This window comes from Ranitomeya variabilis, chromosome 2, assembly GCF_051348905.1.
Source record: "Ranitomeya variabilis isolate aRanVar5 chromosome 2, aRanVar5.hap1, whole genome shotgun sequence".
Taxonomy (NCBI): Eukaryota; Metazoa; Chordata; class Amphibia; order Anura; family Dendrobatidae; genus Ranitomeya; species Ranitomeya variabilis.
In genome coordinates, this window is record NC_135233.1 from 954,510,854 (window position 1) to 954,524,143 (window position 13,290).

The window sequence follows — 13,290 nt, forward strand, 5'->3', positions numbered from 1 at the left end:
CCACATGTACTTATGCTGGCTAACAGATGTAAATCATTCAGCTGCCGTGATGAAAACTAAATCTCCGCGCACTAACAAATACTCGGAGGTCACCCGAGCAACGAGTACACTCGCTCATCACTAGTAATTTTAAGGGTGGAAGAAAAGCCAAGTTTTATCCCAATACAAATTCTCTAGTGCCTCGGAGTCTCTGGAATTTCTAACAAAAGTCAGCTCTAAACTTCCAACTTGTGGAATCAGGGCATGCAGAGTGGGGTCTCACAACTCTCCATAGTCCTTCTTGCTATGAAAGGGCAAGATCTCACGTTTTGTACCAACCCAGTTCGATCGCATCATTTACTAAGCGGTAACCGAACGTTAGCCGCTCTAATGATGTTACCTCTCGGTAAACGCTTAGTAAGGGATGTGGCAGTGCTGAGTTAGTGCAAAGCTCCCGTGCTTTCTCAGGGAGTTGGGTCATGAAGGATTATGTGATCCCAATTCTGTATGCCACAACCTGGAACTTCGGACCTGAGATTTGCAGGAAAGTCGGGTCCATTGGAGGGACATATGTGGCCAGAATTGTTCCACAAGGGTATGTGCACACGCTGCGGATTTTGCTGTGGATCCGCAGCATTTCCGCAGCTGCGGATCCGCAGCGGTTTCCCATGCATTTACAGTACCATGTAATGCTATGGGAAATGAAATCCGCAGTGCACATGCTGCGGAAAAAAACGTGTGGAAACGCAGCGGTTTATTTTCTGCAGCATGTCAATTCTTTGTGCGGAATCCGCAGCGGTTTTTCACCTGCTCCAATAGGAAACTGCAGGTGAAAACCCGCAGCGGAAACCGCAATAAAAACCGCGATAAATTTGCAGTAAAAACCGCAGCGGTTTTGCACTGCGGATTTATCAAAAACGCTGAGGAAAATTCCGCAATGGAATCTGCAGCGTGTGCACATGGCCTAACAGTAAAATCATCAGTCTGTGGCTGTCACTGATTTCTAAAATAAAAAGGACAGCCACAGACTAGTGATACGTGTTTTTAAAAGAGTCATCCACTACTCAGGAAAAATCCTTTATAAATATTATATTATTCAATGAAAAAAGAGATTATTATAAAAATACCCTATACTCCCCTCTCGCACCAGCACCATTCCCGCGATGTCGAAGCCGGGTCTCCCGAGGCTCATATGACATGGTTATGCAGCCAATCAGTGGTCACTAATGGGTAGTTGTGCTCTCAATTCCTTTTGACAAACCTCAGACATCCATAGGAAGTGAGGGCAGAGAAGCCCATTAGCGACTGCTGTTTGGCTGCAGGGCTTTCGCGGCATAACAACGTCAAGCGAGCTTCAGGAGACCGGGCACTGATATTGCTGCAGTACAGGAGGGAAGTATCGAGTATTTTTATTTTACATTGGGGAACATAGTATTTAAGAAATTGTTGTCTAACAAGTGGAGACACAGATCAAGTAAATACCCAGACAGGACAAAAAAAAAATCTATAGTGTGCATCAGAGGTATACATCAGGATATGCGAATGGGGGATTATGGATACATTTATTATTTGTTATGTAAGCTTTTGCAACACATATGGCAAACAGAAAGCATCCTAAGTAACTGATCTAACCCTCATTTTTAAACAGGTTAAAAAAAAAAATCTCAGGTCAATGGAAAACAGATTTATTTCTTGTTACTTGACATTTCTAGTGTGACCATTCCTCCATTCACTACAGTATTGCACAGGAATACAGCCCCAGAATAACAATACATCTTAACTTAACATCACTTACCGACATCGACGTCTGTAAGGATCCGGTCTATGAACTGGCACAGAATCTGTCTTGGTTTCTGAACTACCGTTCCATAGGAGTCTGAGCTGGCACTAAAACAAGGCACATAACATGTCATGTACAGTACAATTTATACAGCAAATACAGGAAAAATACAAACTGGTATATGGATATATGAGCAAAGCGTCCAGACACACTTTCCAGGAAAAATTACAAAGCAAAAAAAGAAGTTTAACAGCATCCAAGTAGAAAAGTGCTAAAAGCATTATTGACCCCATATTGGCCCACACGGAGGCTTTTCTTTACTTTCAAGAATGTAATCCACCAGGGTTGGCCTTGATCTAATCTAATTGCTATGAAGAATGAACATATGTCTAGCATTACAACTGAAGAATTGTGATGCTGGATGTCCGGAAAGCAGTAAGTATATAGTAATACAATAGCCAGGTTAGGCATATACAAGAGACAATATAATGTGCCACAATCTGCAAAAGGAGCAGATCGCATAAGAGCTGTGGAAGACGGTGTAAGTGAACAGGGGAATGCTCTCCCTCTAGTACACCGCCATATTTAAGCACATTCATAGACAGTCCCAGCCCTATGGGTCAGGGCGGATGATTTAGAAATTCACTAATGACATAATAATGTCAGATTTAGTAGGATTCCCTTGGATGAGGATAGATTCTTTGAAAAGTGGTTGCTGGATCTGTTTGGCAGGGAAATCACTACTCCGTCATTTGCTATGTAGAGGGTACTCCTGGATCTCATGAGGCACGGCCCAGTGAGAAGACCTCCATGACTGGTACTAGAAGCACACACCGTGTGAGTGTTACCATCTTAGAGAAATGGAGCAATTTTTTTTTTTCAGGAGTTATCTTAGTTGCTTCCATCTGTATTTCACTGAAGAGCTGTGCTTTCTTCCAAGCCAAAAATAAAGCCTTGGAAGATCATGTTTTATTCAAGTTTATCACTAAGCAACATCACTATAGACTAAAATGACAAGGTCAGATCTGCAAATTGCATCAGAAGAAGACCTGCTCTGTCTGAGTCTCACGGATCTCACTCTCCGGTCCATTATTTTAAAAGATGGGTGAACACGTAAATTCAATTTGTCTGAGTACCATGAAAAAAAAAATTGTACAGGCCCTCAGATGTATCCCGCAGATGCGTGAAAGTGGCCTTAGCCTACACAGATTGTTCCTAAACTTACAGGTGGTACAGGCGGAATAAGATGCTGCAAAATCAATCAATAGGAATGAAAGGTGGGAGAATAATATGAAATGCCACATTTTTGACATGCGGAGTTCTCCCAAGTGTGGTACGGTATGACGTGCGTATGCAGGCATTCCTCTACAAAGCTCCAGGTTGACATTTCTACTTCCGCTGGAAAAGTCCTCCATCCTATGCGTTTCATACTGTATAGCCGTCCTTAATTATCCATGATTGAGGACTGGTATACAGCCTGAAAAGCACAGGAAATTCACATAGTTTTATAAGGGATTAGCCAGTCTTCTCTACTGCTGACATTTATAATTCACCTGACATATGTGGTCGTCCTACAGGAATGCCGGAGAATGTGTAGAAGACAGGCTAGATGGCTTATGTGGTATTTATAGAAGTATAGAAATTTTCCATCCCTCTGTATTTGTCTAGTGACTATATATACCATCCTGATGTGTTTTATCTACAGTGGCATGTAAGGGTATGTGCACCCCTGATCAAAATTACTGTTATTGTGAACATTTAAGCAAGTTGAAGATGATATGATATCTAAAAGGCCCAAAGTTAGAGATGACACATTTCCTTGGTATTTTAGAAAAAAAAAAAATTATATATATATATATATATATATATATATATATATATATATATATATATACACAGTGCCTAAAAGTAGTATTCAACCCCCTGCAGATTTAGCAGGTTTAATAAGATGCAAATAAGTTAGAGCCTTCAAACTTCAAACAAGAGCAGGATTTATTAACAGATGCATAAATCTTACAAACCAAAAAGTTTTGTTGCTCAGTTAAATTTTTATAAATTTTAAACATAAAAGTGTGGGTCAATTATTCTTCAACCCCTAGGTTTAATATTTTGTGGAATAACCTTTGTTTGCAATTACAGCTAATAATCGTCTTTTATAAGACCTGATCAGGCCGGCACAGGTCTCTGGAGTTATCTTGGCCCACTCCTCCATGCAGATCTTCTCCAAGTTATCTAGGTTCTTTGGGTGTCTCATGTGGACTTTAATCTTGAGCTCCTTCCACAAGTTTTCAATTGGGTTAAGGTCAGGAGACTGACTAGGCCACTGCAACACCTTGATTTTTTGCCTCTTGAACCAGGCCTTGGTTTTCTTGGCTGTGTGCTTTGGGTCGTTGTCTTGTTGGAAGATGAAATGACGACCCATCTTAAGATCCTTGATGGAGGAGCGGAGGTTCTTGGCCAAAATCTCCAGGTAGGCCGTGCTATCCATCTTCCCATGGATGCGGACCAGATGGCCAGGCCCCTTGGCTGAGAAACAGCCCCACAGCATGATGCTGCCACCACCATGCTTGACTGTAGGGATGGTATTCTTGGGGTCATATGCAGTGCCATCCAGTCTCCAAACGTCACGTGTGTGGTTGGCACCAAAGATCTCGATCTTGGTCTCATCAGACCAGAGAACCTTGAACCAGTCAGTCTCAGAGTCCTCCAAGTGATCATGAGCAAACTGTAGACGAGCCTTGACATGACGCTTTGAAAGTAAAGGTACCTTACGGGCTCGTCTGTAACGGAGACCATTGCGGTGGAGTACGTTACTTATGGTATTGACTGAAAACAATGTCCCCACTGCCATGAGATCTTCCCGGAGCTCCTTCCTTGTTGTCCTTTGGTTAGCCTTGACTCTTCGGACAAGCCTGGCCTCGGCACGGGAGGAAACTTTCAAAGGCTGTCCAGGCCATGGAAGGCTAACAGTAGTTCCATAAGCCTTCCACTTCCGGATGATGCTCCCAACAGTGGAGACAGGTAGGCCCAACTCCTTGGAAAGGGTTTTGTACCCCTTGCCAGCCTTGTGACCCTCCACGATCTTGTCTCCGATGGCCTTGGAATGCTCCTTTGTCTTTCCCATGTTGACCATGTATGAGTGCTGTTCACAAGTTTGGGGAGGGTCTTAAATAGTCAGAAAAGGCTGGAAAAAGAGATAATTAATCCAAACATGTGAAGCTCATTGTTCTTTGTGCCTGAACTAATTCTTAATACTTTAGGGCAGGGGTCGGGAACCTATGGCTCGCGAGCCAGATATGGCTCTTTTGATGGCCGTATCTGGCTCGCAGACAGCCTGTGGCGTAGGAAGGGGGGGGCGGGGGGGGCGGGCCGCCCCGGGCGGCACAATGCGGGGGGCGGCACAATGCGGGGGGCGGGTCGCCGGCGGCGCAGAATTTACCTGTTCGCATCTCGGCTTCAGAAAAATGGCCGCCGCGATCTCCATCTGCGCATGCGCGGCATCCCGCGGCCATTTTCCTGAAGCCCCAGGCAGCAGAGCGCTCCACCTGCGCACGCGCGGCCTCAGGAAGATGGCCGCCCCCACCGATAACCAGACAGAGCAGGATCGCGGTCAGGTAAAACTTGTTTTGTTTTTTTTTTTTATTGAGAGCGGCGATCGGGGGGGGGGGGCCCAGGGCAGAAAGCTGGACACAGGGGGGCAGAAAGCTGGACACAGGGGGGCACAAAGCTGGACACTGGGGGGCAGAAAGCTGGACACAGGGGGGCAGAAAGCTGGACACAGGGGGGGCAGAAAGCTGGACACAGGGGGGCAGAAAGCTGGACACAGGGGGGCAGAAAGCTGGACACAGGGGGGCAGAAAGCTGGACACAGGGGGGCAGAAAGCTGGACACAGGGGGGCAGAAAGCTGGACACAGGGGGGCAGAAAGCTGGACACAGGGGGGCAGAAAGCTGGACACAGGGGGGCAGAAAGCTGGACACAGGGGGGCAGAATGCTCGACACGGGGGCAGAACGCTGGACACGGGGGCAGAACGCTGGACACGGGGGCAGAACGCTGGACACGGGGGCAGAACGCTGGACACGGGGGCAGAACGCTGGACACGGGGGCAGAAAGCTGGACACAGGGGGGCAGAAGGGACATTGGGGCAGAACGCTGGACACGGGGGCAGAATGCTGGACACTGGGGCAGAACGCTGGACACTGGGGCAGAACGCTGGACACTGGGGCAGAACGCTGGACACTGGGGCAGAACGCTGGACACTGGGGCAGAACGCTGGACACTGGGGCAGAACGCTGGACACTGGGGCAGAACGCTGGACACTGGGGCAGAACGCTGGACACTGGGGCAGAACGCTGGACACTGGGGCAGAACGCTGGACACTGGGGCAGAACGCTGGACACTGGGGCAGAACGCTGGACACTGGGGCAGAACGCTGGACACTGGGGCAGAACGCTGGACACTGGGGCAGAACGCTGGACACTGGGGCAGAACGCTGGACACGGGGGCAGAACGCTGGACACGGGGGCAGAACGCTGGACACTGGGGCAGAACGCTGGACACTGGGGCAGAACGCTGGACACTGGGGCAGAACGCTGGACACAGGAGCAGAAAACTGGACACGGGCAGAAAGCTGGACACGGGCAGAAAGCTGGACACGGGCAGAAAGCTGGACACGGGCAGAAAGCTGGACACAGGGGCAGAAAGCTGGACACAGGGGCAGAATGCTTGACACAGGGGCAGAATGGAGAAACGGGGCATGATTAGAGACACGGGGCAGGATGACAGACATGGCGTCATGACTGGAGACACTGGAGGCAGGATTGGAGACAGATGGGGCAGGATCATGGGGCAGGATGGATACGATGGAGACAGATGGGGCAGGATGGGAAGATCATATGGGGCAGGATGGATACTCATGAGGGCAGGATGGGAGAACATATGGCTGGAGCCAGGAATGAGACACACGGGGGCCAGGATGGCGAATATTATTACCACAGGGGCTAATTAAGGAATATTATTACTGCAGGGATGTATTTATTTTATTTTTTGAGTATACTGTTTTAAATGGCGGGGCGGTCCTATTACTGTGTAGATTGACACTATGTCGCCTTCTTCATGTGGTGTAATGTAGAAGTTGGGAATAAGTAATGTGTTCTGCAAGTGGAACTCGTGATAACTGTGTTATTTCCTGCAGAGACGAGTCCTGGCTGGATGAAGTGATGGCGGTCTGTGCGGGATGAAAGATGAAGGACTTCACTTAGAGACGTCACTGGTGAGTCAGTGTGTTACCTATACACTGTATACCAGGGGTCGGGAACCTATGGCTCGCGAGCCAGATATGGCTCTTTTGATGGCCGTATCTGGCTCGCAGACAGCCTGTGGCGTAGGAAGGGGGGGCGGGCCGCCCCGGGCGGCACAATGCGGGGGGCGGCACAATGCGGGGGGCGGGTCGCCGGCGGCGCAGAATTTACCTGTTCGCATCTCGGCTTCAGAAAAATGGCCGCCGCGATCTCCATCTGCGCATGCGCGGCATCCCGCGGCCATTTTCCTGAAGCCCCAGGCAGCAGAGCGCTCCACCTGCGCACGCGCGGCCTCAGGAAGATGGCCGCCCCCACCGATAACCAGACAGAGCAGGATCGCGGTCAGGTAAAACTTGTTTTGTTTTTTTTTTATTGAGAGCGGCGATCGGGGGGGGGGGGGGGGGGGGCCCAGGGCAGAAAGCTGGACACAGGGGGGCAGAAAGCTGGACACAGGGGGGCACGAAGCTGGACACAGGGGGGCACGAAGCTGGACACTGGGGGGCAGAAAGCTGGACACTGGGGGGCAGAAAGCTGGACACTGGGGGGCAGAAAGCTGGACACAGGGGGGGCAGAAAGCTGGACACTGGGGCAGAACGCTGGACACTGGGGCAGAACGCTGGACACTGGGGCAGAACGCTGGACACTGGGGCAGAACGCTGGACACTGGGGCAGAACGCTGGACACTGGGGCAGAACGCTGGACACTGGGGCAGAACGCTGGACACTGGGGCAGAACGCTGGACACTGGGGCAGAACGCTGGACACTGGGGCAGAACGCTGGACACTGGGGCAGAACGCTGGACACTGGGGCAGAACGCTGGACACTGGGGCAGAACGCTGGACACTGGGGCAGAACGCTGGACACTGGGGCAGAACGCTGGACACTGGGGCAGAACGCTGGACACTGGGGCAGAACGCTGGACACTGGGGCAGAACGCTGGACACTGGGGCAGAACGCTGGACACTGGGGCAGAACGCTGGACACTGGGGCAGAACGCTGGACACTGGGGCAGAACGCTGGACACTGGGGCAGAACGCTGGACACTGGGGCAGAACGCTGGACACTGGGGCAGAACGCTGGACACTGGGGCAGAACGCTGGACACTGGGGCAGAACGCTGGACACTGGGGCAGAACGCTGGACACTGGGGCAGAACGCTGGACACTGGGGCAGAACGCTGGACACTGGGGCAGAACGCTGGACACTGGGGCAGAACGCTGGACACTGGGGCAGAACGCTGGACACTGGGGCAGAACGCTGGACACTGGGGCAGAACGCTGGACACTGGGGCAGAACGCTGGACACTGGGGCAGAACGCTGGACACTGGGGCAGAACGCTGGACACTGGGGCAGAACGCTGGACACTGGGGCAGAACGCTGGACACTGGGGCAGAACGCTGGACACTGGGGCAGAACGCTGGACACTGGGGCAGAACGCTGGACACTGGGGCAGAACGCTGGACACTGGGGCAGAACGCTGGACACTGGGGCAGAACGCTGGACACTGGGGCAGAACGCTGGACACTGGGGCAGAACGCTGGACACTGGGGCAGAACGCTGGACACTGGGGCAGAACGCTGGACACTGGGGCAGAACGCTGGACACTGGGGCAGAACGCTGGACACTGGGGCAGAACGCTGGACACTGGGGCAGAACGCTGGACACTGGGGCAGAACGCTGGACACTGGGGCAGAACGCTGGACACTGGGGCAGAACGCTGGACACTGGGGCAGAACGCTGGACACTGGGGCAGAACGCTGGACACTGGGGCAGAACGCTGGACACTGGGGCAGAACGCTGGACACTGGGGCAGAACGCTGGACACTGGGGCAGAACGCTGGACACTGGGGCAGAACGCTGGACACTGGGGCAGAACGCTGGACACTGGGGCAGAACGCTGGACACTGGGGCAGAACGCTGGACACTGGGGCAGAACGCTGGACACTGGGGCAGAACGCTGGACACTGGGGCAGAACGCTGGACACTGGGGCAGAACGCTGGACACTGGGGCAGAACGCTGGACACTGGGGCAGAACGCTGGACACTGGGGCAGAACGCTGGACACTGGGGCAGAACGCTGGACACTGGGGCAGAACGCTGGACACTGGGGCAGAACGCTGGACACTGGGGCAGAACGCTGGACACTGGGGCAGAACGCTGGACACTGGGGCAGAACGCTGGACACTGGGGCAGAACGCTGGACACTGGGGCAGAACGCTGGACACTGGGGCAGAACGCTGGACACTGGGGCAGAACGCTGGACACTGGGGCAGAACGCTGGACACTGGGGCAGAACGCTGGACACTGGGGCAGAACGCTGGACACTGGGGCAGAACGCTGGACACTGGGGCAGAACGCTGGACACTGGGGCAGAACGCTGGACACTGGGGCAGAACGCTGGACACTGGGGCAGAACGCTGGACACTGGGGCAGAACGCTGGACACTGGGGCAGAACGCTGGACACTGGGGCAGAACGCTGGACACTGGGGCAGAACGCTGGACACTGGGGCAGAACGCTGGACACTGGGGCAGAACGCTGGACACTGGGGCAGAACGCTGGACACTGGGGCAGAACGCTGGACACTGGGGCAGAACGCTGGACACTGGGGCAGAACGCTGGACACTGGGGCAGAACGCTGGACACTGGGGCAGAACGCTGGACACTGGGGCAGAACGCTGGACACTGGGGCAGAACGCTGGACACTGGGGCAGAACGCTGGACACTGGGGCAGAACGCTGGACACTGGGGCAGAACGCTGGACACTGGGGCAGAACGCTGGACACTGGGGCAGAACGCTGGACACTGGGGCAGAACGCTGGACACTGGGGCAGAACGCTGGACACTGGGGCAGAACGCTGGACACTGGGGCAGAACGCTGGACACTGGGGCAGAACGCTGGACACTGGGGCAGAACGCTGGACACTGGGGCAGAACGCTGGACACTGGGGCAGAACGCTGGACACTGGGGCAGAACGCTGGACACTGGGGCAGAACGCTGGACACTGGGGCAGAACGCTGGACACTGGGGCAGAACGCTGGACACTGGGGCAGAACGCTGGACACTGGGGCAGAACGCTGGACACTGGGGCAGAACGCTGGACACTGGGGCAGAACGCTGGACACTGGGGCAGAACGCTGGACACTGGGGCAGAACGCTGGACACTGGGGCAGAACGCTGGACACTGGGGCAGAACGCTGGACACTGGGGCAGAACGCTGGACACTGGGGCAGAACGCTGGACACTGGGGCAGAACGCTGGACACTGGGGCAGAACGCTGGACACTGGGGCAGAACGCTGGACACTGGGGCAGAACGCTGGACACTGGGGCAGAACGCTGGACACTGGGGCAGAACGCTGGACACTGGGGCAGAACGCTGGACACTGGGGCAGAACGCTGGACACTGGGGCAGAACGCTGGACACTGGGGCAGAACGCTGGACACTGGGGCAGAACGCTGGACACTGGGGCAGAACGCTGGACACTGGGGCAGAACGCTGGACACTGGGGCAGAACGCTGGACACTGGGGCAGAACGCTGGACACTGGGGCAGAACGCTGGACACTGGGGCAGAACGCTGGACACTGGGGCAGAACGCTGGACACTGGGGCAGAACGCTGGACACTGGGGCAGAACGCTGGACACTGGGGCAGAACGCTGGACACTGGGGCAGAACGCTGGACACTGGGGCAGAACGCTGGACACTGGGGCAGAACGCTGGACACTGGGGCAGAACGCTGGACACTGGGGCAGAACGCTGGACACTGGGGCAGAACGCTGGACACTGGGGCAGAACGCTGGACACTGGGGCAGAACGCTGGACACTGGGGCAGAACGCTGGACACTGGGGCAGAACGCTGGACACTGGGGCAGAACGCTGGACACTGGGGCAGAACGCTGGACACTGGGGCAGAACGCTGGACACTGGGGCAGAACGCTGGACACTGGGGCAGAACGCTGGACACTGGGGCAGAACGCTGGACACTGGGGCAGAACGCTGGACACTGGGGCAGAACGCTGGACACTGGGGCAGAACGCTGGACACTGGGGCAGAACGCTGGACACTGGGGCAGAACGCTGGACACTGGGGCAGAACGCTGGACACTGGGGCAGAACGCTGGACACTGGGGCAGAACGCTGGACACTGGGGCAGAACGCTGGACACTGGGGCAGAACGCTGGACACTGGGGCAGAACGCTGGACACTGGGGCAGAACGCTGGACACTGGGGCAGAACGCTGGACACTGGGGCAGAACGCTGGACACTGGGGCAGAACGCTGGACACTGGGGCAGAACGCTGGACACTGGGGCAGAACGCTGGACACTGGGGCAGAACGCTGGACACGGGGGCAGAACGCTGGACACGGGGGCAGAACGCTGGACACGGAGGCAGAACGCTGGACACGGGGGCAGAACGCTGGACACGGGGGCAGAACGCTGGACACGGGGGCAGAACGCTGGACACGGGGGCAGAACGCTGGACACGGGGGCAGAACGCTGGACACGGGGGCAGAACGCTGGACACGGGGGCAGAAAGCTGGACACGGGGGCAGAAAGCTGGACACGGGGGCAGAAAGCTGGACACTGGGGCAGAACGCTGGACACTGAGGCAGAAAGCTGGACACTGGGGCAGAACGCTGGACACTGGGGCAGAACGCTGGACATTGGGGCAGAACGCTGGGCACGGGGGCAGAACGCTGGACACGGGGGCAGAACGATGGACACTGGGGCAGAATGCTGGACACTGATGCAGAAAGCTGGACATTGGGGCAGAACGCTGGACACAGAAGCAGAAAACTGGACACAGGAGCAGAAAACTGGACACAGGGGCAGAAAGCTGGACACAGGGGCAGAAAGCTGGACACAGGGGCAGAAAGCTGGAAACAGGGGCAGAAAGCTGGACACAGGGGCAGAATGCTTGACACAGGGGCAGAATGGAGAAACGGGGCATGATTGGAGACACGGGGCAGGATGACAGACATGGCGTCATGACTGGAGACACTGGAGGCAGGATTGGAGACAGATGGGGCAGGATCATGGGGCAGGATGGATACGATGGAGACAGATGGGGCAGGATGGGAAGATCATATGGGGCAGGATGGATACTCATGAGGGCAGGATGGGAGAACATATGGCTGGAGCCAGGAATGAGACACACGGGGGCCAGGATGGCGAATATTATTACCACAGGGGCTAATTAAGGGATATTATTACTGCAGGGATGTATTTATTTTATTTTTTGAGTATACTGTTTTAAATGGCGGGGCGGTCCTATTACTGTGTAGATTGACACTATGTCGCCTTCTTCATGTGGTGTAATGTAGAAGTTGGGAAAATTAAGTAATGTGTTCTGCAAGTGGAACTCGTGATAACTGTGTTATTTCCTGCAGAGACGAGTCCTGGCTGGATGAAGTGATGGCGGTCTGTGCGGGATGAAAGATGAAGGACTTCACTTAGAGACGTCACTGGTGAGTCAGTGTGTTACCTATACACTGTATACTATATACTGAGGTCCTGTGTATGTCACCGGTGATCACTGTATTACTTATACACAGACGCTGCATACTAAGTACAGATCTCCTGTGTATAATGGCACTTAGGGCTTGTTTCCACATGCGAGAAACACGTCCGTGTCTCGCATGTGGGAACCAAGTTCTGGCGTCGGCACTCCAGAGCGGAGTGTGCGGCCGCATAGGAACACATGGAGCTGCACAGCTCCGCTCCAATGTGCCGACGCCAGAACTTACGCTGGGTGTGCCTGCTTGTATGTACCACTTTAAGTAGTAAATGCTTTAGTTCCCTATGGGTCTGAGCCTCTCTTTTTTGTTCATTTTCTGTAAGACCAACACTTTTAAAAGGGCCACTGACAGATACAATTGCTCCAGCGGTCACTTAGAACACAAAGGAGTGTTCCTCTCTGCTGCACTAAGCCACCGCTGGACCTAAACAATAATTCGCTGTAAAATAATAAAATAGATAATTGACATAACTGACAATGCGTTGTGTGACATGTCCAACATTCCAGCTTCTTTCTTCTGCGAATGCCTCAAAGCTGGCATTCTCTCAACATCAGGTGGGAAGAATGCCAGCTTCCAGTCATGCGCAGGAAAAAGAAGAAGCCAGACTGCTGGACTGATGTCATGCATCGCAAGCTCACAATGTAAGTTATTTATTTAATTTTTTTACTGCTAATTACCATTGTTTCAGTCCAGTTGTGGCTTTATACAGCAGGG

General features: G+C 53.8%; 1 protein-coding gene across 2 annotated transcripts in view; it reads right to left on the reverse strand.

Annotated features, from left to right (window-relative positions):
* The window catches only part of ATR (ATR checkpoint kinase), a 230,734-nt gene that overhangs the window by 208,315 nt on the left and 9,129 nt on the right, over positions 1-13,290 (reverse strand). For both annotated transcript variants that reach the window (XM_077290794.1, XM_077290793.1), the window contains exon 2: positions 1,775-1,866. In XM_077290794.1, coding sequence (XP_077146909.1) covers positions 1,775-1,866 — 92 coding nt within the window. The remainder of the gene's footprint in view (positions 1-1,774; positions 1,867-13,290) is intronic.